The sequence below is a fragment of the Phocoena phocoena genome, chromosome 12, assembly GCF_963924675.1.
Source record: "Phocoena phocoena chromosome 12, mPhoPho1.1, whole genome shotgun sequence".
Lineage (NCBI taxonomy): Eukaryota > Metazoa > Chordata > Mammalia > Artiodactyla > Phocoenidae > Phocoena > Phocoena phocoena.
This window is the reverse complement of record NC_089230.1, coordinates 11,585,116-11,611,386: the sequence shown is the minus strand read 5'-3', so window position 1 is coordinate 11,611,386 and position 26,271 is coordinate 11,585,116. Positions and strand designations below refer to the sequence as shown.

General features: G+C 42.1%; 1 protein-coding gene across 1 annotated transcript in view; it reads right to left on the bottom strand.

Annotated features, from left to right (window-relative positions):
* The window catches only part of NOX3 (NADPH oxidase 3), a 57,996-nt gene that overhangs the window by 5,954 nt on the left and 25,771 nt on the right, over positions 1–26,271 (bottom strand). The window contains exons 10-12 of the mRNA XM_065888731.1: positions 21,458–21,620; positions 9,853–9,999; positions 5,016–5,140 (exon numbers count right to left, since the gene is read on the bottom strand). Of these exons, the coding sequence (XP_065744803.1) occupies positions 5,016–5,140; positions 9,853–9,999; positions 21,458–21,620 (435 nt within the window). The remainder of the gene's footprint in view (positions 1–5,015; positions 5,141–9,852; positions 10,000–21,457; positions 21,621–26,271) is intronic.

The window sequence follows — 26,271 nt, the reverse complement described above, 5'->3', positions numbered from 1 at the left end:
GGAACAAACATCTCCTTGACATAATCAGGGGAAAACATACCGTTTATCTCTTTAATAACCATCTTGAGGAAAATTAATGTGACCTCGTCCTTTGTGCAGAACAGTAATTGAATTGTGTTTTATTTATATCTGGACAAAGGCCAGGATATTGAAATTCTTCTCAATATTAGATTTTCTTTTTAAAAAATTAGATTCTATTGGCATTCTTTTTCTGAGATTTCTTCATTAAAAGCTTCATTAAACATAAATCTTCTTTACACAGCAGAAAACAAAATTTTAAGGAGGACATTTAAAAGGTCTTTTGGAAGAGTAGTGCTAAGTGTTTTACTGGTGACTCGTATCTTCCCAGGGATCCGGCATTCCATGGATAAAATGATAATTGATCTTTGCCTACACATGTCTGATATTAGTTACATTGAAAGTTGAAGCTATATAACAAGTTGCAGGGTTCTAGAGTCTAAATCTACTACAAATACACTATTTTTAGAATTTGGGGCTAGGGAGTATGATATAGAGGCTTAATTCAGTGACATCCAAATCTTGGGGCCTCCTTCTACTCTGGAAGAGATGAAGTCATCCATCAGGAAGAGAGAGATTCCACAAGTTTTCAGCTGTGCTGAAAGATTCAGCTGGGCTTTAGGTACATGTATGTACTGCACTTTGATTATGGCTTTTGAAAAGGAATGAACACACTCCCCACAAGGGCAACGAGAAAAGTGAGAGCTATATAGTTTCCCCACCTTCACACTCTTCTGTACTCCTCACTCCCTGCAAAATCAGGCAGACTCACTTTTCAGCATGATGCAATATGATTTTGGAGACAGTGTGTGTGCAAACTCAGTTCCACTCTTGGTCTCTGGATGCTGTGTTTCTGGTTCACACCTTTCTGAGGGAAGGGAGGTAGTTAAATGGTTTGATCTGAAAGGCCTTCCCACTGGGCTACAAACTTCATGTGTAACACAAACACAAATGTGAGGAGTCAATGAGGGACAATCATAGCAAAGAGCAGTCTCATCTATAAAAACTTAAAAACCAAGATATACATATGTGTCCGTGTCAAAAGCCTGCAACGTGGGAACATTCACTCCATGATAATTGAAAACTGAGTGTAAAGCATTTATCAGATGAATAGATTTTTTTTCCAAAAGGAGAAAATACCAATGTGATTGTAACATAGAAGCTTGTAACATTTTGTTAGTTTTCGACCTACAATTTTTAAAGGAAACTGCAGATATAATAATCCAGTCTCTGCCTCTGGACGAGAAGTACTGGATGGGTGTGAGATGAAGGGTGAATTTCAGGGCTCAGAGGAGGCTGGGAGTCTAGGAGCCAGGACTGGGTGTTGAGTAAGGAGCGTAGAGGAACTGGATTCTGAGGCTCCAGAAGCCGGGATGGGTTCAAAGCACCACATTTGAACGGATGGAGGGCGAGAATTGGATTCTAGACCAAATGTCAGCAAGAGTCAAGGCAAGAGGTGAAATGAAGCAGCTGGGTTTCAGGAGTGGTGCCTGCAGAGTCCCAAGGCCACCTTCACGGGGCTTGGCCAGCTCTTATGGGGCATCTGAAGCTGAGCCCGAGGTGAGGAAGAGGTAGTGCAGCTGGTCCACTCGTTCCTTCCCTTAATCCTGAAGCCAAAGATTAAGCTTTTCTTGGCTTTTCCCTTTGGAAGTCTTTTATTCTCAGGACAATTCAAGACCAGGAGTAAGTCCCCACAAGCACTCCTTCTGTCTCTTCCCCGGGCTGACACTGGCATGGTGTGGTCAGGGGTTCAGAGTGTCCGCAGTGAACACTGTTTGGGGTCCAGGGTTTCTCCCAAAGGCTGCCTGGGCACAGGGTGCAGAAGGGTTGGCTGGGGGCCTCACAGCGCACGACAGTTTAGGTCAGAGTGAATTCACACAAAGGAAGCCATTGGAATTGGATAGGTTATGAACCTTGGGCAGCCATCTGGTCCCTCCTGCACACCTCCCTCCTCACCAAACCTCCTTCAAATAGCTGGGCCAGGGAAGTCTAACAGATTCAGTGACAATTAATTTTTTTTAAAAAAAGTAGAATAGTTCTGGCACAAAGAGAATATAAGAAAAAGTATAAAACAGCATCCAAATTGAGCAAAAGAGGAATAATATTCACCAGAAAAGTATTCCAGAGAGCAGAAAAATGCTAGGGAACTACAAAAAGTTTAATGAAGCAATAACCTCTGTGAAGGAAGGCCGCAAAGCATCAATGCCAGAACTGGGGGGAAAGATGTGAAGACAACAGGGAAATCACAGGAGATGAGAAATTAGTCAGAAATACCTTAGATTTTTGTTTTACTGTTACTGGTTCAATACTGATAAAATGGATAGAAAATAGGTTCTACAGAAGACCTAAACAACATGATTAAATAAAATAGTGATGAATAATATATACTGAACTCCATAACCTGCAAATAGACAATATAGTTCCCTATCCTCCAAATACTGTGGTTTTTGGAACTCTCATCAATCTATATTTGTTTCTTTCTCCATCTCATCTAGTTTCATGGCCCCAAACACAATTCATATCCTCATACTTTCCAAGCATGTATCTCCATTCTGAACTTCTCCCGTGAACTCCTGACTCATATTCATCTGCCTACTCAACATCCCTGCCTGGATGTATAACAGGCAACTTAAAGCTAAACATGTTGAGAAACTGGACTCCTGACATCCCATGCCTGCCAACCACTCCTTACAGCTGTCCTCATCTCGGCTGTTGGGAACTCCATTCTAGCTTGGGCCATGTTTCCTATCCAACCCATTAGCAAGTCATGCTGGCTCTACCTTCAAAAAATATCCAGAATCCAAAGGCTTCTCAGTACCTCCACTGTGGCCCCCCCTATCCAGGCCACCTCCTCACTGGCCTCTCCATTTCCGTCCAAGGCCCCTTACAATCTCGCCTCTTATAGCAGCCAGAGGGATCCAATTAAACATAAAATGGATGGATTATTTCACTCTTCTGCTCAATCCTTCAAGTAGCTTCCCCTCTCAGAGTAAAATCCAAATAAAATGACCTGTACTGTTCCCTAGTTGTCTCTCCTAAATGCCTTCTCCTGCTACTCTTTCACTCAACCGCTGGGTTCCGCAACCCCACTGGTCTCTTGGATCATGCCAGGAACAGTGTATCCTGCCTCAGGGCCTTGGCATGTGCTGCCCTTTTGCTCTTTCCCAGTTGTTCATGTGGCACACTCCCTTGCTCCCTCCAGGACTTTCCTCAAATGTGGAAACTATTCTTTAAACAAAGACCATATTAGGACAGGCTACTTTCAAGATTTTTAGATGATTGGGTTCAAAACAAAGACTGATTTAGGCGATATATAATAACAACAACTATTTATATTAGTGCTTGGCCCTTTACGAAGCTCTTCAACATACTATGCACCTTTAAAATATGAAAATAACACTGTGGATGCATAGAATCATTCATGTTTTATAATGAGGGCTTGTCTGAGGCCACATAGCCAGTATCTTCTAGAATCTTCTAGAATCAGCCTTCACTCCTGCCTTATAGTCCCAGAGCAAATGCTCTTCTTCCTCTACATATAATGATAATAATAGTAATAATTAAAATAATAATATTAATGATAGCAGCTAACATTTACTGAACTCAAAGCACTGTTTTAGGCTCTTTATAAGTATTCTCACATTTAATCCTCACAGAAGCCTAGGAGGTAAACAGTTTTATTATCTGCAGTTTACGGAGATGGGAACTAAGTCAGTGCCAGGCTAAATAACCTGTTCATGGTAAATTGGTGGTAACGGCAGAGGTAGGATTTATACCCAGGCACTAGGACTCCAGTTCCTGGGTCCCTACTACCACCCCAAATCCCTGCTTGGTTGTAGAGTAGTTTTGTCTGCTTTGCTGGATACAGTTTACAGTCTGGCATAAGTGAGTTCTCCAGTTGAGTAATTAGAGGTCAACTGTGTTCACCCAAGATTTCTTGAAGGCATAGGGAGTTTAAGAAATAACATCTTGGGCTTCCCTGGTGGCAGAGTGGTTAAGAATCCACCTGCCAGTGCAGGGGACATGGGTTTGATTGCTGGTCCGGGAAGATCTCACATGCTATGGAGCAACTAAGCCTGTGTGCCACAACTACTGAGCCTGTGCTCTAGAGCCCACAAGCCACAGCTACTGAGCCCACGTGCCTAGAGCCTGTGCTCCACAACAAGAGAAGCCACTGCAATAAGAAGCCCGCTCACTGCAATGAACAGTAGCCCCGAGTACCCGCAACTAGAGAAAGCCCGTGTGCAGCAATGAAGACCCAACACAGCCCAAAATAAAGAAATTAATTAAAAAAAAGAAAAAGAAATACCATCTTCTGGACCTGGAGATGATCATACTAAGCGAAGTAAGTCAGAAAGAGAAAGACAAATACCATATGATATCACTTATACGTGGAATCTAAAATACAACACAGATGAACATATCTATGAAACAGAAACAGACTCACAGACATAGAGAACAGATGTGTGGTTGTCAAGGGGGAGGGAGGGTGGGGAACGGAAGGACTGGGAGTTTGGGATGAGCAGATGCAAACTCCTATACGTAGGATGGATAAACAACAAGGTCCTACTGTACAGCACAGGGAACTATGTTCAATATCCTGTAATAAACCATAATGGAAAAGAATATAAAAAAGAATATATATATGTATAACTGAGACACTTTGCTGTACAGCAGAAATTAACACAACATTGTAAATCAACTCTACTTCAATAAAATTTAAGAAAAAGGAAATACCATCTTCGACTGGGTTTAAGTGTGAAAAATTTCAATGGAATTGATAATTGTCAGATGTTGTAATCTGCTTAAGCAGAGGTTTGTAGTTCCTGAAACATCCCATGACCACCTTTTCTAAGGTGGATGTTTTATCTCTAAACAAGATGCCCACTGCTGCAGATTAACCAGTTTGTGCCCGAGAGCTTTCCATTCCAGCAGCAATGGAGGCATTGTCTCTCCACGGAGGCTCCCAACAGGCAGAGGAGAGAGAGCTGCCTTACCTGGGGTGACTGTAGGCTACCTGCCGGAACTCGTGATTCCAGTTCGGTCTTCCGTAGAAGGTTTTCTGCCTTAATCCCGTAATCACGTCAGTATTTTCATCCCAGTGTAAAGCTATGTGAAAGGCCTAAAGTAAAAATTGTGGTATCAGATGACATTTAGAGGGAAAAGAAAAGGAACCTCTAATAAATAAAGGATGAAGTAATTATGCTCATTTGTAGATTTAATACACAACTTTGTATAGGAAATTCTTTGTAGTCTACCTTGGGCACTATTGAAACAAAGTGCTTTCTATGTGGCTGATGTGCAGAAATGTGAGCCTGGAAAGAAGATTTTTCCTGAAAGGATGAGAGTAATACGGTAAAAAGGGGTAAAGGAAAGCAAGCACTAAGCTACTTCCTTTTTTTTTTTTTTTCTGCCAAATTTCTCAAAAAGTAATCTCTAGCTCTGTCCCCATTCACTTCACAGTAAATCCTGGGGATGTGAGAAGGGCCCTGACAGATTAAAGTGATAGAAAAAGCCCAGGGTGAAGCTGGATTTTACGGGGAGATCTGCCTACTGGAGTGAAACGGTCTGTGTCCAGGTGTAAGTGCTGGGAGGATGTTGAGTCTGGCAGGCAGAGAGGTGGCCAGAAGTAGCAAGGGGCATGGCTGGAGCTCTGTGGCCAACCGCTTGCCTTCAAATTACACGAAAGCACCCAGGCATCAAGTGGTCGATAAATAAGAGTCTGGGGAATAGCCGTGCCTAGTGATGATTTTTTAAGTTGCTATGATTTGTTTCAGCCCATGCTGAACTCTGGTAGGTAAGAAGGATTCTTGCTTCTTACCTCCTGGGATATGTGTCTGCTCTGCTCAGATGCCACCACAGCTCTTGAGCTCATGGGTTTTTACCCTTTGGTGCTTCATTTGCTTACATCCTCTGAGCAGTATGGGTAACAATCCTGCTGGGCCCAACTCTTACCCCACGATCCTGCTGCAAGACTGGCTTCCCCGGCTGGCCTTCACATCAGTCTAGGAAAGCAGCCAGGGGAAGGGAGGCTGCACCCTAACAGTCAGTAGACGGTGGCAGACTTTGGTGGAGTCTCAGATATCCAGGCTGCAGGAAGTTGGCACCAGGCAAGTCTGAGCCTAGGCAGCAGGGCTACTACAGGAACTGAATTTGGGAAGAGGACTCCAGGCAAGAGAGGGAAAACTGGCAAGAGTGGGGCAGGACCCCCTTCTTAGGCAAGTTTTTCAAAGCACGAAATATGAGACAAGAGTTCAGGGATAAGAACGGAGGTGGTAGTTGAGGACAGAGCCTTGAAAACTGGCGGAAGCCGCATTATCAGAACGGGAACTCAGGGTCAGAGTTGTATCGGCCTCCGGATTAGAATGGCAGTGCTGCATCTCCACAGGCTTTTGCTTCACAGTACGATGGATTGGTGCTCTAGAGGAAGCTGGTTCCAGCAGTGGGCAGAATAAGAAGGCGGAGACAGTTGACTCCCTTTTGACTAAGTGCCAAATCTAATGACTAACTCAGGCCTTATTTTCCTTGGCTTCTCCACCATGTGGTTGAACATTGCTTCTTCTTGATTCTATTTGCATTACAAAATCCTAGTTCTTCTATTTCTCTCTGATTCAAGAAAGAAACAGTAGTTGTTATTTTCTTATCATGTTCTCCTGTCTTGATATGTAGCTGCCTTCTCAGTCTCTAGCTCAGCTCTCTGCATCTCTTTCGGACCACTACTCCCCAAAGAGCTTCCATTTTCACAATCCAATTAGCATAATCTACAAAGATGAATTCAAACTTTCTCTCCCAAGCCTTCCTCTTCCTGCTTGAGTAGAATTCTGCATCACAAACTCCCCAAACATATTTTTATGTAGAATTCTTTCTGTTCCTTCAAATTGACCATCATAGCTAAAAATGAATCATCTCACTTTCCAAATAATTTGTGACTTCAAGTTACTTCCACGTACAACTGTTAAGGGATTTCCATAGGCAGGCAGAGTGCTATGAATCGAATGGTATAAAGAAGACAGACAGAAGGTCTCTGCTCTGTGAGGCACTGGTCATTGGAGGGAGAGGCAGACCATGTGCACAATTTCTATGCCCTGATTCAGACCACCACCCTTCTTTACCAGAGACAGAAGCGAAGTGCTCTGGAGAAGTAAGCATGTTACTCTGGTGAAGCCCCAAGTAATTTTGACTAAGAGAACTGGGCAAGGCCTTAGTGGGGACTGTCTTGAAAGGATGATTCCATGCAGTAGTGCAGCAGGTGGGACAGAGGGCACTGAGTGACATGTCAGGGAAAGGAAACAGGATGAGGGGAGATGGAATTAAGAAAGTCCTTGGTGTGACTGGAGAACATGTATTGTTTGGTGGCTCTGGTGCCAGGGGAAAATGATGGGGATTCTATAGAACAAGTGGGTTTTGCCGTCAGGTCAAGAGGGGCCTGGAAATATCTGCTAAGAAGTTTGGGCATTATTCAGTAGAAAAAAGAGTTTTTCCCACTTCCGCCCATGGTACCTTCCAGCTACCAATCACTGATGTTCAAACATTTGGAGTTATGTTTGCTCCATATTTCTCAGCCCGGTGTTCAATTAATCTCCAAACCCTGTTGATTTGCCCTTCATAATAATAATAATTTGCCCTTTTCCATCTGTCCCTTCTGTTCTTGTCATTCTGCCACTTTGAGGTTGTTGAATTCAGCTTAGCAATTGGCTGTTTCTAAAACAGCCTCTTGATTCCTAACTGACAGCATGTACCAATTATTTTGTCCTGAAATTTAAGCATCTCAAGAATTTCCAACATGTCATGGCAAAAATTTAAGAACATGTCTATTTTAATTTGCTCGTATTCAGAAGAAAACTATCTCTTAACAGCGTACTTTTGGAAGTGGCAGGGATGGGATGGGGTAGAGCTGTGTTGTTACAAAATCAAACAGAGCCTCGGTCTTGCAACTTCCAAGTGACTGGGGTTGCTTAAGTGGACACTCGGGATCGATTCACTTTAGAAGCAGAAGAGCCAGCACAGGACCAGAAAGCAGAAGACAAAGGCTTGTTTGTACTTCACCAAGTGGATCATTAGTCAAAAATCCCATTGAATGTGAAAAAAGTATTTGTTTGGAAAATATAATTAACACTATTTAATTCATGAAGATGTTTCAAGCCTCATTCCCAGGAAACCTCTATTTCAGAGTATCCCAGAGGAATAAATATGTAAGGCCGACTGCAAATAAGACCCTAAAAAATTGTTTAGCTACTGAATTTCAAGCAAGTCTTATTCATTTGCAGAAGCACAGAGTCAAACTACAGTGATGTTCTATAGGGCCAATTTGTGTGTGTGTGTGAGAGAGAGAGAGAGAGAGAGAGAGAGAGAGAGGCTCTCAGGAGTGCATTCATTTGTAAATTTAGTAACTAATGCAAATCTCTGGTTCAAACACACTTTCCTTAAATATCTATAGTAGCAAAAAAATATATATATATCTATAGTAGCTGTCACGGAAGTGCTGATTAGGACATAAATGTCATAGCCTAGTAATCACTTCACTGTTAGCGTCCATATCTGAGGAATTAAAAAAGATTGGAAATGTAAGAGTTATCATTCAACATGTCAACACTGAAATAGTACCACAGTGCAATATTTTGATATGCATTATTTTTGGTAAACTCAACCTTAATATGTCATTAATACATATTAATGGACACAGCAGAACACCTGCCCCAACGGAAGATCATTTTGATCTTAGGTGAATAAACATACGTGCACACAATTTCTAAGAATGCCTTAAGAAAAATAAATCTCTAGATAAATCATGTATTCATAATAATTATTTTCTGTAGGAACTCACATGGTTTACAATACAAAATGCTGACTGTCAACACCTGTCAGTTCTTTCTGTTTAACTCTGAACAGCTCAAAACATAGAATTAGAACCAATTCGGAGCTCAACGAGACAATATAGCCAATCCATAATGTTTGCCTGATGTTACTAAATTTCAAATGCAGCTTTAAAAAAAAATTTATTTATTTTATTTATTTTTTATTTTTGACTGCATTGGGTTTTCGTTGCAGGGTGTGGGCTTTCTCGGTTGCAGTGACCGGGGGCTACTCTTCATTGCAGTGTGGGGGCTTCTCATTGCGGTGGCTTCTCTTGTTGCAGAGCATGGGCTCTAGGCATGCGGACTCAGTAGCTGTGGCACACAAGCTCAGTAGTTGTGGCTCACACGCTCTAGAGCACAGGCTCAGTAGCTGTGGCACACGGGCTTAATTGCTCCGTGGCATGTGGGATCTTCCCGGACCAGGGCTCAAACACGTGTCCCCTGCATTGGCAGGCGGATTCTCAACCACTGCGCCACCAGGGAAGCCCCAAATGCAGCTTTTAACGACATAATTTCTCTTGGATTTCCAAACTTGGGGTTTTCTCCCTTTAACCAACCTCTTTTTCCAATCTTCTTTTCTATTCCTCAGCAAATTTACTGTAGCTTTTTTTTTTTTTTTTTTTGTGGTACGCGGGCCTCTCACTGTTGTGGCCTCTCCCGTCGCGGAGCACAGGCTCCGGACGCGCAGGCTCAGCGGCCATGGCTCACGGGCCCAGCCGCTCCACGGCACGTGGGATCTTCCCGGACCGGGGCACGAACCCGTGTCCCCTGCATCGGCAGGCGGACCCTCAACCACTGCGCCACCAGGGAAGCCCAACTGTAGCTTTTATTGCTACAATTTGAATAGCTCTTTCTTATCTAGTTTTATTTTATTCTCTTTTTCTTTTGTGTAGCGCATTATTGAAATTGTTCCTCTTCTCTTTGCTCTATCATGACACAAGTTAGATAATATTGCTCATTCTTAAAGTCTTATCTATACCTGATTTTCATCCCAGCCAGTAAGAAATATATGATAACTCAGGAAGTGAGTTTTCCCTTGCTCACTCATCCTTGTTTCCAGCGAGAGCAAGAGATCGGCAAACCACTCAAAGGCTCCTGGATCTCGGCAAATCCAGTAGAAGTACACCTGTCAAGAGAGAAGGCAAGAAAACAGATCTGTCCCTCTTTTCATAATGTGCTGATAATCGCAGACTACTTTATCTCCACTAAATTATTTGAGCCCAAATGGGCACTTCTGCAAAATAACACGCTTCACTCTGCCAGCGAACAAATAGTCACACTGTGATTTCTTTTGAAAAAATTCACATTGTGTTTGAAAAGGCCCAGAATGAATTCAGAGTCAGGAGCCTGTGGGCTGTTGCCAGTTTCACTGGATGAGGATTAATTTACCCCATTCCTGGCTGTGCTTCTTCTGAATGAGGTTAATAATCATAACTAGCTGTGCCTTTCACTCTTCCCAAAGGGGGATAAACTGTTAGACCAACGCCCTTCATCTTCACTTATGACCTAAGCTCTGGATTTGAACCTTCTCCAGAGACCCAAAGGCTTGTTCACTAATCCACTTCACCAGCCATGCCCTCCGGAGGGTGGAGATTATGGTAATCGCAGAATCAAGCCACACAGTCCAGGAGTTTCCCATCAGCCAGACATATCAGTGTCCAAGGAAGCTGGTGGGTGGTGGCAGGGGTTGTGCGTCAACTGCTATAATGAAATTACACTGAGGAACATTTTTTTTTTCTTTCTTTTCTTTTTCTTTTTTTTTTAAACTCTCTGTGTTTAGCAAATGGCATGTGATGAGAAGTAGTTTGGCTTTGCTAAAATAAAGGCTTAGATTTTGCGCTTTGAGTTTCAGATAATTGTATCTAGAAGAAACCACGGGAGATAGGTCTATTAATTCTCCTCTTTTTCTCACACTCCTACCCCGCACTGCCCACTGCTCTTTCCTGCACCCCCTCCCAAAAGAGATGCTGATTAACAGGATAGAGGAGGGGGCCGGCCTTGATCTCCACCAGGAAATATCGTCTCCAATAGCCAGTGTTCTCACCCTCCCCTCCCCCGCCACGCTGCAAGCTCACCATCATCATATAATGAAATTTACAGTCGAGATTTAATTAACAGATCATATTCATGAGGAAAAAGAAATCACAGAACGTGTTTCCAGGCTAAGTATCTTGCCTATTCTCTCCAGGTTTGTGCAGGAATTTATGAAATTAATACTCAAGAAGAACAAAAGCTTAGAGCCTACATATTTGTTGGACAATTGCTGTTTGGAAGGGTTCTTGGAATATTAATCTCAGGACTACTAATAATCTCCAGGTATTTTAGCTCCCCTACCCCAAAAGGAGCTTCTTCTCAGCTGTAAAACTGAGTCAGTGGGTCCCTCCTGACAATCGTGTTCATCCTTGTTGATTCAAAGAATTGAATTGAATGTACTGAACATACTGAATGCTCAGTCCATGTCAAGACTGTTTTCAGCTCTGGAGCTAGAAGAGCAAACAAAGGAGATAAAAATTCCCTGTCTTCATGGCGTCTGCATTTTAGAGGGAAAAGAAAGATGATAAATTAACAACTAAAATATAGACTATGTCAGAGGGTGATTGGTACTCTGAAAAAAAAAAAAAAGGCAGGCTGGAAAGTCCTGCAATATTAAGTCAAATGGACAAGGAAAGAGGACATTGAAGCCAAGACGTGGAGAGAGTTGAATGGTTAGGGGAGAGGCCCAGGGTGGGAGCTGTCAGAGGGGAGCCAGGAGCTGGTGGAGTGGAGTGTGTGTGGGGGGTGGGCCGCGAGAGGTGAGGTCTGAGGGGAAGGCGGAGAGGTGCAGACGGGGGCTGTGAGGCCGTCCTGACTTTTACTCTGAGTGAGGTGGGGAGACACTGCAGGGTGCCCAGCAGGGGAATGACGTCATCTGAGGAAGGATCCCAGGGCCACCATTCTGGCAGCATTTTTATAGACTGGGCGGTGAATCGGGGAGGGGTAGGGGAAGGAAGGAAGAATGGAGGCCAGAGGCTGATTTTATATGCTATGTAGGTGATGAATACTGCTATCCTCTTTCTTTCCACCTTGTATAGTGCCTCATTTAAATTACTCTTTCAAAATCTCAGCCCTGCCTTTAACTCGCTTTGCTCCCTGTGGAAATCAAAACCAACTAACTGAATTTAATGCCCTTCTCACCTATACTCCTCCCCTCGTTCCTGCCCCTAGTAGCTTGTTTGATCTAAGAATATTAATGGTGCATTTGGTATAGAACAAACAACATTGACTTATTTTCTATTATTTTCACTCTTTAAGAAACATGCTAAAAATACATTCATCTGAAACAACAAACCAAAAAATCGTTTTCTTTAAACCTGTCAATTTCAAATCCAGTCCCAATCACCCTTACTTGAAAAACAGTCACATCTTAGCTTTCCTCCACTTACTGACCCTTATTCTTTCAAACAGAAATCATTCCTGTCTTTACTTTCCTGTGGCTTAGCTGTGTGTCAGTGTTCTGAGGGTTCGCCAAGCCTTTTATACGTTCTGCTTCCTTGTAATGGCTTTGTGTGTTTTTCCCTCTGTAACTGACTCACAGGTGACACTGGGCAGCTTTGGTGCAAGAGGCAATGGAGGGGCACTGAATGGGCTCTGGTGAAGTGCCTTGGGCAGAAAGGGAAGAAAATGGACTTTGAAGAGAGGAAAAAGCACATTTACTTTGACTCCCTTTCATCTTTCTAATAGTGAGGGACGCTCACTGTGAAGGGACAGAGGCTTCCCACCTCTGTGTTTCCTCCAGTAGGAAGGGTCTGGTCAATGGTAGAACAAACGTCCCAAACAATAGGCTACACGTCTGTGATCTGTGCTTCCCAACTCTCGCCCCGCCTCAGTCTCCAAAAATAAAACCACCCTAAAACCGGTTACCTGTATAAAGCATGGCTTTCAGAAATCTATAGTAGATAACAGAGGCCTAAAATACCTCAGGTAACCTTAGAAGGTTTTGTTACACAGAAAGTCATCCTCAGTAAAATGATGAAAGTTCTGAACTTCTGTAGTAATGAAGTTTTCTTTTACAGGACTCAGCCCACACATTTTTGTAGATCTAATGGATCCCCAGATGTTGCAGGGCACCACTCCAGGACATTGTTATGGGGTTAGGGAGTTCTGTATGCATGTGGTCTATCACAGGCCTTCGCTGTCACATCGTTCCTAGCACGAACCACGAGATAAACTCAGCCACGGCCAATCTTGGGGGGGCCTGGGTCTCAGCTCCAGCTCATCCCCACCTTTCCCACAGCCTGGGCTTCTCTTTAAGAGAGTGTGGACCAGGTCATCTGGGCCCAGTAGGAAATGTCCCCATGCTATTTTTGGATAAAGAATTCCAGGAAATGAAATAAGAAAAGCTACTTATCTATTTTACTACCAGAGCACCAGACTCTTCCATCAGACATTCCCGTGCCATGGCCTGGATAGGTACCCACAAACACAGCAGGGGACACATCCTCAAATACAACCTGCATTTCTTTAGACCCAAAATCAATTTCCTGAGGATGGAATGGGGACAAAAATTACCTATCTATCTATCTATCTATCGCCGAGAGCATCCAAGGGGCTTTTTCCTTTCTAAGGAAGGAAATTGCAAATGAGGGTGCAGGTTGAAGGTGTAATATAACATAGTAGTTAACCATTGTGAGCATGGAGTCCTGCAACCTGTCCTAGTCTCCTGGCTTCACCACCTTCAAGCTGTGTAACTGGGAGCAGGTTATGTAATTTGAGTCTAGATTATCATACATTGAAATGGCAAAAAAAAAAAACCCAAAACCAAAACAAAAACACAGAACAATAATCCATGAGATTATTTTGAAGATTAAAGGATAGGTTTCGTGGAAGCATTTAGCTCAAAATCTAAAGATGCAGTAAGTGCTCTGAGATGTTAGCTGAGATATTGCTACTACCTCACTGTCATCTGGAGGAGCTTACAGAATGAATGCCACATGTTTATATTAGAGAGCAAAGAGGGACACTTGCCTTACTTGGGGGTCTGTGTCCACCGTCACTCCTGAACTATAGAGATGGTGGTTATTGACAGGAGGTGAAACCAAAATCTCTAGCACCAGTCTCAAAACCTCAGCATTGGTCATAAAGATGTAGTTCTGAAAGAGGAACCCATTCACTAGTGAAAGGTACTCTAAGATCCATGTTGGGTGCCAGGGTTGACCTTGACCTTGAACAACAGCTCCCTCTAGGAGGCCAGTGGGATTGCACTGTGACCTTGCCTCCTCCTGGGCAGCATCCTATGTTCCCCACTGTTATGGTATGAAGGCATCCCCCCTAAATTTGTGTGTTGAAATCTTAACCGCCAATGTGATGATTTGGAAATGGGGCCTTTAAGAGATGGTTAGATTTAGATGAGGTCATGAGGGTGGGCCCCCATGATGGGATTAGTGCCCTTATAGGAAGAGGAAGAGACCAGAGCTCCCTCTCTCGTCATGTGAAGACACAGCAAGAAGGTAGCCATCTGCAAGTCAGGAAGAGTCCTCTCCAGAACACAATCATCCTGGCACCCTGATTTCAGACTTCCAGCCTCCAGACCTATGAGAAATGTTTGTTGTTTTAAGCCACTCAGCCTTGGTATTTTGTTATAGTAGCCTGAGCTAAGATTCCACGCTCCCTATACAATGTAACAGAACTGATAGAAGCTTTAATCAGGGAGGGTGATGGTGACTTTCCATGGAGGGAATCATGAATATTTTCTAAAAAGAGAACTTTTCTCTTTGAAAAGATAAAGACTGAGACTGATATTTAGAAAACATAATACCTCCTCAATAAATGGTAACTATTATTGTCCTGGTTTTTATTTTGTGGTTGCTGTTACCAAGGTCATCGTGGGTAAAGACAATAGCAAACAGATTTTGAAGCAACTAGTTTTGAGAAGCTTCCCTAACATGGCTTCCACATCTGGTTTTAAAGAAATAAAATTATAAAACTATTTTTCCCATTATCCATTGTAATACTAAGACCAGCCTTTGTCAATCACTTTTCGCCCTTAAGACTATTGTTTAAAGCCATTATCCTTAATGTTAACTATGTCATGGCTATGCTGCTGCTTTGCCCTTTGACCAGGGCCTAAAGTTTATTGTGCCTCAGTTTGCTCAAATTATGGTTGTTGGACAACTGGAATGTTCATTAATAACAGAATGATAAAATCAATTGTGAGATAGTCATACTACAGAATTCACTGAAGGCGCTAAATAAAATAAAGTCAATAAATAGGCAGTGACACTTGAAGGAGCGCCAGGCCATGTTAGAATGAAAAACAAAAACACAAATTGCACACCTTTCTTTCTCTCCCTCCTTCCCCATCCCCACATCCCTATTTATGTAAAAATAAAATAACACCTTGCATATGTGTGTAGGTGCGTATGTGTACACAAAAGTGCAGGAAAGGAATGGAATAAGATGCGCTCAACTGTTTCAGGTGAGAACCCTGGAGGGCCAAGTGGTGGCGGTGGTTAATTTGGGAAGGGAGGTGAATAAAGGGAGTTTTTTTTTTCAAACCGCTAAATCAATTTATTTCTAAACAGAAATGAGGTTTAAAAAAACACAGCTAAATGAAGTCTTGATGTCTTTCATTGCAAGGGTCCCCAGAACAGTGCACTTTCCTCTCTGTAAAGCCATGCTTACACATTCTTTTTTTTTTTTAATTGAAGTATAGTTGATTTACAAAGTTGTGCTCATTTCTGCTGTACAGCAAAGTCACTCAGTTGTACATACATATATATGCATTCTTTTTCAGATTCTTTTCCATTATGGTTTATCTCAGGATATTGAATATAGTTCCCTGTGCTCTACAGTAGGACCTTGTTCATCCATTCTAAATGTAATAATTTACATCTACCAACCCCAAACTCCCAGTCCATCCCTCGCCACCGCCCCCCACCCCACCCCCAGCAACCACAAGTCTGTTTTCATTGAGATTTTGACTATTTTATTTGAATCTTTTACAAGGACCCTGTAGTCATGTACGGCTTGTGTGGTTAATAAACCAAGATATTAAAAATATTAATACTGGTCACTTCCCCACAGGACAATGGGGAGACCTCCTGGGGGACTGGAGTCTTTTGAGGCTGCCTAGTGAAAGGTGAGAAGCACGTGTGTCTCCTGGAGATGCAAGCTGGCCTCATGTTCCCTGGTTCAATTTATCAGGACACTCTCAGTGGCTACCAGAGATGATCAGTTCCAGGAGTAGCCAGAGCAGCAGGGTGAGGGAAAGTGAAAGTAAATAATTCCTCAAAACAGATTCAATTAAATGCATTTTTCATTCATTAGAAAAGAGAGCAGGCCCTCCTTTGTTTTATTAATATATTTAAGGACAGTATGGATTTTTGCCTTTCTTGGCCTCTTTGCCTTGTTCCCACTGGCCCATGCTGTCTTTTTATTTGAATTATCTGTTTATTATATTAGGTTAAGAACCCAAAGGCCATTTTGCGCGGGACACACTATAAATACTCATTATCACGGTTATGTATTATTGAGCTGATGAAGGAAGACCATTTATGAAGAAATTAGGTTATCTCAGTTTTTCTAGAATCTATTTTATTATCATCTGAAGATTACATATGCAGTTAAGAAAATGAACCAAATCATCCAGTTGGCCGTCCTCTCGGTTCTGACTGCACGGCTGTGATATTAGGGAACTAAAATGTGGAGGCCAATACATTTATGTCAGCAATCTGCCCCCTCCCCACCCCTGGTTTGTACACACCTATTTCCATTCATCATTTTGACAGTTTGCACAAGCAAACTGTCCTAACTTTTTTCAAGAGCTCTTTTCACAAATTGAGTGTGATGTAGAATTAATCATCTCCGTTAGGCAGGAGCTGGGGGGACATTCATCCCCAAGGGGCATTTTAACCCTCGGCTTCCTCCATACTGTATCACAGGGATGTCCCAGCCGCTCACACCCCCTTCCTTCATCCCCAAAGAGCACTGTGTTCTCATTTGCCTCTAACTGAGTGAAGTGTGGCTCTTACTCTTGGGTTGGAAATATCCCTTTAATATATTACAACTTTTTCCCATTTTCTTCACAGCAGGGCATCATTATATTTATTGTTATTTTGCCTTCTTGGGAAGTGTCCTCCTAACCACTTCTCTCTCTTCCTCTGCCGCTCCTCACTACTATCTTTAGTAATAACACATAGCTAGAAAAAATTTGAAAAACGCTAGCTTCAAACAGAAAGTGCTACATATGACCCCAAAGAAGATGCAGGAGTCCTATTGGATATCCTTTTGCATTTTACTTAGAAATGTTCTAGAATAATGTGGCAGAGGAGAAGGAGGAAGAGATGTAGTTTGCAATGGTCACAACTAAGAAAACTTTGGTGCAAATTTTTTACTCTAGACTTGCAATATAAGCCTTGTTCGTAAAAACGACTGCCTTTATGCAAACTTTTACACAGGAGGGAGAAAATCTGAACCAATTGCAGTTAACTATTTAAACTTAAAATTCCAGCTCTGAACCTCTATGCTGTTTTTTCCCCTTTCCTTGTTGCAGAAAAGAACACTCTGAAAACTATAGCCCAGATCTATAATTGTGAAGATGCTGTTAGATAAGAATGTACTGCTTTGCTCTCCCCCACTTAAAAAATTATAGAGATGCTGACAGTTTAGTGGAAGGAGTAGTATTTATATCTCAAAAGCATGTGGGCGGCCCTGACAAATATTAGTTACATAAGCCTAATGTTAGCTGTACTCAAATAAACACAGAATTGCTTTAAAACAGAAATTTCCTAAGCTTTTTCTCAAGCATGCAGATTCTGAGGAAGTGGATGTCAAGTGTGATTTTCAGCCTGAACTTTCTGTAGCGTGAAACCTCACTTCTTTCATAAAAGAGCTTTGAAACCAGAAACACAGGCTCCTGTCCTGACTCAGTGGCTAGCCAGATAGGGACTTTGGACAAATCACTTCCCACTGTAAGTATTGTTCTATGCAAAACTGGAAGGTCAAGCCCCTTCAATTTTGTGATTCCATGCTTTTAGCTTCTTTTCTCCCATATACTATAACTCCTGCCTTTATTTTCAGTTGAGGGTTGTCTCAGTATTACCCCCAATTTTTATAAGTCATTAAAACATTGTGTTTTATTTCCAATTCTATGATTTCTGTTTTTTGGACTAGAGATCAAAGCCCCTGTTTTATACTTTTGTGGTAAATCCTTAGCCCTCCCACTGAAACAGCTTTGAGAAAGCCCATAAACAGCCCAGGAATAACAATGAAATGGTGAGAGAGAAGGTGGTATTAATATTCTGTGGGTTCCAATATGGACTTTAAGATTCTGTGGATTCTTAGAAGAATTTTCCTATTTGTGATAAAATAATTGGAATGTATTATTTTAATTATAAAGTTGCTGAATGAATAGTCTTTTGTTTAAATAAAAGAAAATTAATCTTAGTAACCTAGAATTTTACAGAAAATTGTGCAGAAGCCATTTGTTAATTCTTTTGGCCAAGTGGACATTTATTCACTCATTGATTTATTCAAACTTTATAGTGTGTGTGCATATATAAATATAGATCTCTCTAATAATGGAGATATCGAGAAAAGCCACGCTTAAGGAGCTCAGAATCTGTTAAGGGAAATAAAGTACTTTGTGAACGTTAAAATAAAAAAGAAGGATAAATGATATAAAAGGAGAACAGCACAGGGGTAATGGATGTTGAGAGAAGGGTCAGGTATTGTGAGTCTGGTGAGAGGAGAGTGGTAGGCTTTTCAGTCAGTACGAGTGGGGCTTGGCACATAGTAGGTGCTGCATAAATAGTCATTGAGTGAATAAGTGAATGAAAGTGAGGCACACAATTCCATCACCATCTCCATGTGAAGCATAATGTGACCTTTTGTACAGTGAGAACCATGAAGCAATGAGCTGCTGCTATAAGTGGGTCTGACTTGGTAGACAGCAAGAGGAAAGAGCTTACAGAGATGGGGAAATCAACATAAACCATAACAAAGCTTTGCAGTGGAGTCCAAATGTATGAAACAGTGTCTGTTTTGCTTGCTTTGTGCCCTAGACTGAATGTTTGTGCCCCCTGCCCCAAATTCATATGTTGAAATCTAATCCCCAGTGTGATGGTATTTGGAGGTGGGGAGTTTCAGAGGTGATTAGGTCATAAGGGTGGAGCCCTCTTGAATTGGATTAGTGCCCATCAGTGTCCAAAAAACTTGCCCTCTTTGGCAGTGGAAAGTTAGAGCTAGAAGATGACCGTCCATAAACCAGGAAGTGGGCTCTCATCAGACACCAAGTCTGATGCTGGTGCATTTATCTTGGACTTCCCAGCCTCCAGAACTGTAGGAGAAATACATTTCTGTTGTATGTATGGTATACCACCCCATCTACGGTATTTTGCTATAGCAGCCTGAACAGAATAAAACACTTGGTTAATCTTATTGTGGTATAAAGGAAAGAAGATGGGATTTAGCTTAAGAAGAACCCGGGTTCAAACTCTCATTCTGATATTTACTAGCTCTCTGTGCTTCTGTTTCCTCACTGGTAATCTGAGGATACTACTTATCTGAAAGAGGTATTACAACGATTCAATGATATGATTCTATCATTCCTATTAGCTTTGTGATCCAGCTTCAGTTTTCTCACCTGTAAAATGGAAAAGTGGTAAGTAAAGATGATGTGAGATAGTATGTGTAAGATGATGTGAGATAGTATGTGTAAAATGCCTAACTCCCTGCCTTCTAGGTAGTCAATGATTGATTAATCTAGGCTATTAGTATTAGTACTAGTAATTTATATCTTTGGCAGATATAATTAATTTAATTATAATCTTATACACATTTAATATAATCTTATACACATTTATACAGTAATGTTTCTACATTATTTATTTGGTATTAAAACTCCCTGATGGGGCTTCCCTGGTGGCGCAGTGGTTGAGAGTCTGCCTGCCGATGCAGAGGACGCGGCTTCGTGCCCCGGTCCGGGAGGATCCCACGTGCCGCGGAGCGGCTGGGCCCGTGAGCCATGGCCGCTGAGCCTGCATGTCCGGAGTCTGTGCTCCGCAACGGGAGAGGCCGCAACGGTGAGAGGCCCGCGTACCGCAAAAACAAAAACAAAAACAAAAACAAAACAAACAAACAAAAACTCCCTGATGGATATGGACTCTTATTTCTCCATCGTGTATATCAGGAAACCTAGCTCCGAGAGGCGAACTGATGCACTCAGGGTGATGCTTCTAGTGAGGGTGGAATCAGGCTGAGGTAGATTCTCTGACCAGGAATCCCACAGTCTTCCTACAATACAGTAGGTGGAAGCCATGTCTACCTGTGTTGGTTATGTCAAACCAGAGAGCCAGATGCACCTGAGTTCGAACCCTGATTTTGCCTTTCATTAACAGTGTATTTTCAGGAAAGTGACTTTAGTGTCTCTAAAGCTTCAGAGTCCTTATTTGGAGAACAGAGCTTGTGCTATCTACTTTCTAAGGTTGTTGGGAAGATTATAAAAATAAAATGAAAAAAACATATGTCAAGCGCCTGTCACTTGGAAACTCATGAAATGATAGCTAATTTTACTCTAATTTCTTGGTTGAGAAAGCCCCACCTGTAGAGATCTTCCCTTCTGGCCTTGCCCCAGTGCTTCGCAAAGTGCCATTTCTTAAAGAATGATAGATGAAGAAAGTTTCCATGACTAAATATGCTTGGGAAGGGTGGGTGAAATGAAACTGAATGAGTTTCTTTTCTGCAGAATTTATTTAATAGGCTAATAGAAGATGTGAATCTTCTAAAGGGGGATCTGTGACAGCATTTCTGAAATCATTTCACTACACAGTTCTCCTTAGTAGACCTTCTCATATGACTAACGTCCCATAGACATGCTGACTTAATCAAGCATCTTCCCGGGATAGACGACAAAACTGCAGCCAAAGTGTCAGTCAGAGAAGCGGCAGAACCAGGACTAGAACCAAGTGTGCCTGATGTCCTTGGCCCTCCTGAGTTGACACCATTTAGTGTTCGCATGGCTCCCTTTCTCCTGCTGCTCTAGTGTCTGTTGCTGATCCTAAGAGGGTTAAAACATGGGATGCACAAAGGGAGCAAGGGAACCATGGAGGCAGCTAGTCAGAGAACATACAAGAGATGACACAAAGGAGATTTGGAGCTGGATGGCAGCACCAGGCAAGCAGACAAAGGAATCCCAGCTGTGGCATTTTTGCTTCTCAGTTAAGGCCCCGAGTCCCTGAGATGAAGATATTGAATAGTACACTTGCAACCACAGCATCAAGCTCGAGTCTAAGGCTGCCTGCTAATAGTCCTCAGTCACATAGCCATTTGCAGCCTGTCCATATTTTACTGACATGAGCAATTACATGTCCTGTAATGGCAATGAAGCAATAAAATTTATGTCTTGTCGTCTTTAACAAGATTAGACATAACCCTTCTCATAAATGTAATAGTGAATGGAGATTTTTAAGAACATAAGTATAGTTAAGGATCCTTGAGTTTATCCCTCATAGTTAATTAAAACCCTCCCCAGGAATCGGCAGATGATAGATAGAAGGATGTTGAACCTTTGAATTCATGGAAGGGTAAGCTGATGATATTTTCCATACCTTGCTCAGCTTCCACTGGGTTTGTGACTCACAGCATTGGTACCAGATAGATTTCAGAAGAGCGGCAAAGGGAGTGACCCCTATTCCCGTGGCAATGCACATGCTCACTGGATAGTGAAACACATCTGTCAGTGCAGCTCCGAACGGCCCGTCCACCGCCAGCCTGCAATCACAAAGTGCGCCGTTTGACATTCAGAACACTCCGCTCTTGAAAACAAAGCCATCCTAAACGAGTGCTTTGTATGGGATGTGTTAGCAAATGTGTGCAGGGAAGTTGGCTCTGTGCTTGAGAATGCCCTATTTGGACACACATAGTGTAGGGCTATGGTGGCCGGCCTTATGGCACAGCTCTTTTTTACAGTTCTTAAGAGTTTGTTTTGCCTTCAAGCATCATGTAGATTGGTAGAAGATGCCTTTTCTTTTCCTTTTTTTTCCCATCTGCCCTCAGAGGGAAAAAACAGAATCATCAAGGTGGCTTAGAAGGCTTATCTGTCCTTTTGCTAATATGATTCTCCCCGTTCCCACCTCTTCGTATGTTTATATAATTTTAGTCTAATGGAAGCCATTCATTTGGAATAAACATAATTTTGGAATAATTTGTCAGTTGTGTGGAATTTCTAAAACTCATTATTTTAGATTATGCGAACTCAAAAATCTGTGATAATTAGGCCAGGGGTTGCACTGATGTTTCGTCTTTGCTTAGCAAATTTTTCTTTATAAGGATAATGCATATTCATTGAATAAGTGCAACTGTCTTTAACTTGGTCCTAAATGGACTGACCCCGGATTCTGCTCCATCTCTCATGGCCAGTTCTCCACACTGGCTTTTCTTTTGTTTCTTAACGTACACAGGACCCTCTTTGGCTAAGGGGCCTTTGCACATGGTAATCCAACTAGTCACTTGGAATGCTCTGCCCCAAGTTCTCTCCTATCCTCTTATTTGGTTCATAGTTTCCCTTCCATTAGGTCTCATCCCAATTATCATTTCTCTGGGGAAGTCTTCACGGATTTCTTAGACTAGGTTAAATCCCCTCTTAGATAATTTATAACACCACGCATCTCTCCTCTGCAGTCCTTATCACAGTTGTAATTTTATAGCTGTTTTGGGTGGTGTGTGTGTGTGTGTGTGTGTGTGTGTGTGCATGACTTAATTTGTGTCTGTTTGGTCACTAGACTCTCAGGTCTGCAGAGGGAGGGACCATGTCTGCCTTTGCCCACCACTGCATCCCAGCACCTTACATGGAGCTGTTCAATAACAATTTATTGAATAAATTGTAAAGGGAATGTTTAAAATATTTCAGTCAACGGAATGTATTAAATAACCTCAACTATTCCAAAAGCACACATTTACATATGAACAAAGATATGCTAATTAAGAAGCTTCTAAGTTATTCATAACCATTCCCTAAGGAGTGTCTGTTGAAGGCACCCGAGGTTGCCCCTTTTGGGCTTACTATGTGTTCATGAAAGTTCAATTGGGTTTATTTTAAAATATTCCATATGCCAGACCTCCTAACAATTCAAATTAACTCTCCTCAAGTTATCTTAATTAATAAGGCTTTATTACATATTGATATATGGAAATAGAAGAATAAAAATAAAAGGTCATTAATCAGAAAGGGTTAGTATCTCAGCCCACGGTAGATTCTTTTATAAATAATTAGATAAGGGGAATTGAGAGAAAGAGAATAAATATGAAACGGTCCACGGTGAAAGTGTCTTATTGTTAATTGTTTTTATAATTAGTTGTATTTGGGATTTATTTGACACTGATTTTAAACGATAACAATTAAACCCAAAGAAGCATTGTGTCATATAATTCATAGAAGTGCATATAAACAAATTTCTACATAATTAAAATTGAGAACCTAAGCTGGAAGCAGCAGGAGGAAATATTGAGTCCTACCTCCTGGTTCATACAGAGATTCCCTCCTTTCACATCCCTGATCACTAATCACTTTCCCACGTGAAATTGTAGGGCCCCTTGTTCCATAGAGGGGCAGGGAGGGCTAAGTATTAGACAGGTTTTCCTCATGTCTCACTGGGATCTGTCTTCTGACAACTCATGCCTTTTGCCTTCCTGAGAAACAAACCAGGTGTTTTCCCTTTCCTGCCTCTCAACCCTTAAACTAGTTGATGTAGCTATCATGACACCCCAATTGTTCTTTTTTCGACCAAAATATCTCCATCTCTCACAATGTTGAATTGGCTTCCTTTGCACAAATTCTCATTTGTCAAGTTCACTCAGTTACTTCCTGTCTGATGTGGATACAGTTTCTAATGAAGCAGCTTAGAAGTGAGTCCCCTCTCCAGCAGCCACATCACCCGGCCCTTGCTGCTCCTGTCAGCAGCACCACCCACCACCTCGTCAACCTCCCGTCTTGTCTCTCTGAACCCATGAACTTTATCCATCCACGTTGTCCCTCCTGTGTCATCAGCACTTTCACTGTTGACTCTGTGGTAGATGACCTTTCTTATTTTGCCAATGACAATAGGAGCTAACTTTTTTTTTTTTACTATGCATTATGCTAAGGGCTTCATATGGACTGTCATATTTAATCCTAAACAGAACCTATGTACTATTATTGTCATCTTCATTTTACAGATGAGGAAACTGAGGCAGGTGTTGCATACATCCTCCAAGATCCCATGCAAAATTGGGCTTTGAACCCAGGCTGTTGGACGCTGGAACCCTTGGCTCTGGGCAGTAGATTAAATCGCTAAAAACTCTAACACAGACTCTGAGAAATTCCTCCATTTTACTTCAGAAGGTGAGGTCTTTTATTTTATTTATTTATTTTTATTGAAGTATAGTTGATTTACATTGTTTCAGGTGTACAGCAAAGTGATTCAGTGATACATACATATATATCTATTCTTTTTCAGATTCTTTTCCGTGATAGGTTATTGTAAGGTATTGAATACAGTTCCCTGTGCTATACAGTGGGTCCTTGTTGTTTGTCTCTTTTATATACAGTAGTGTGTATCAGTTAATGCGAAGTCTTTTAAAAGAGCTTCATTGTCCTTTTTCCTGAGTTCAGAGGAAGAGCTTCCCTGCTCTTCACTAAGCTTTGCATCTCCTCTTGGGGTCCTCAGTCACTGCTTGTCTCACAGGTTCCTGGGACTGGATTAAATCCTTTCTGGGTGCAAAGCAGTGAAGAATTATGGTACCCTCCCTAAACTGTTCCGTTTAATCCAAAATTAAAACAATGTTGAGAGGTAAAATCATCGAAGGAAGTTCAGTAAAATTCTGATTTGTCATGTGTTGAAGATTTAAACAAATTCTAGGTTTTGGGGGGTTTCTTATGCCTACGCATATATAGAGGCAGAGGTCAAACGAAGTTAACAAATGAAGGGAAGCTGCACTGTGTACAATGACTCATTTTTATTCACCTGGTAAATATTTATTGAGTGCCAGCTGAGAGTTAGGGCCCGTTCTGGTCACTGGGGACAACAAAGTGAATCAAAGAGATAAAGTTCCCATTCTCGTGTGGGGAGTTAAATGGTAAACAAATAAACAACCAGGCATTTAGTGTGTCAGGTGGAGAGGAAGAAAGTAAGGCGCGGGGCACAGTGACCACGACGAGTGTGGAGTGTCTGTCGGGGTTGCTGGATCGCAAGAAACGGGAAGGGAAGGCCTCGTTAGACGACATTAGAGCAGAGACCTGGGGGCAGTGAGGGGGCGGCCAAGCAGAGACCGGGGGAAGAGTGTGCCAGGGAGAGGGAGCTGCAGCGGCAAAGGCCCTGAGGCGAGCGTGCTTGGTGTGGGAGGGAAGCAGGAGGCTGGAAGAGTGGCTGAGTGAGCGAGGGAGCAGGTGGTGCAGCAGGGGTGCCCAGGGAGGTCTGGGGGCCAGATCATGTCAGGCCTTGCGCTGAAGATGCACTCTGGAGATAAAAGCATGCTAAGTATCATACGATATTTCATGGAACCCTAAGAAAAAGATACAAATGAACTTATATACAAAACACAAATAGACCCACAGGCATAGAAAACATACATATGGTTACCAAAGGGGAGAGTGGGGGAGGGATAAACTAGGAGGTTGGGATTGACATGTACACACTACTGTATATAAAATAGATAACCAACAAGGACCTACTGTATAGCACAGGGAACTATACACAGTATTTTGTAATAATCTCTAAGGGGAAAGAATCTAAAAGAAATAGATATATGTATATATGTAAAATGGAATCACTTTGCTGTACACCTGAAACTAACACAACATTGTAAATCAACTCTACTTCAATAAAACAAAAAGAAAGAAAGCATACCGACTACGGAGAAACACTTCCCGAGCTCTTGTTGGGGGACTGGCTGAAATGAGAGCTGGTTTGTGAAGAGGAAGGTTGGTCGATAGGCCGGACAACTGTATACACTCAGAGCAGAAACCAGACTAGCAAATAGGATGAAGGCATCCACCTTGGCAATGCCAAGGGAGGGCTGGGACCTGTGTGTGTGCATGCATGTGCATGTGTGTATGCTTTCATTCCTGATTTTAAGCATTCACACTACACTCTGAACCTCAGAATTCTGTTACATGGCTTCCTTTCCACGATAAAAAGGATAAGGTCTTAATGGAATAGTCAGATGTTGTCTTGTGACTTGGGGCTCTGAATAGATGATGTTTGTACTTGGTTTATCATCACACTGCTCTTTAGTACCAGTGTTTGAAATGAAGACTGTGGCTCTTCCCACCCACTCAACACAAGCAAGCCCAGTGCTACATAGTCACAGTTCAGTGTCCCATGGGAAGACAGAGGAGGGACAATAAGCTGCGTAGATTCTGTGCCTTAAATTTATTCTGGTGCCT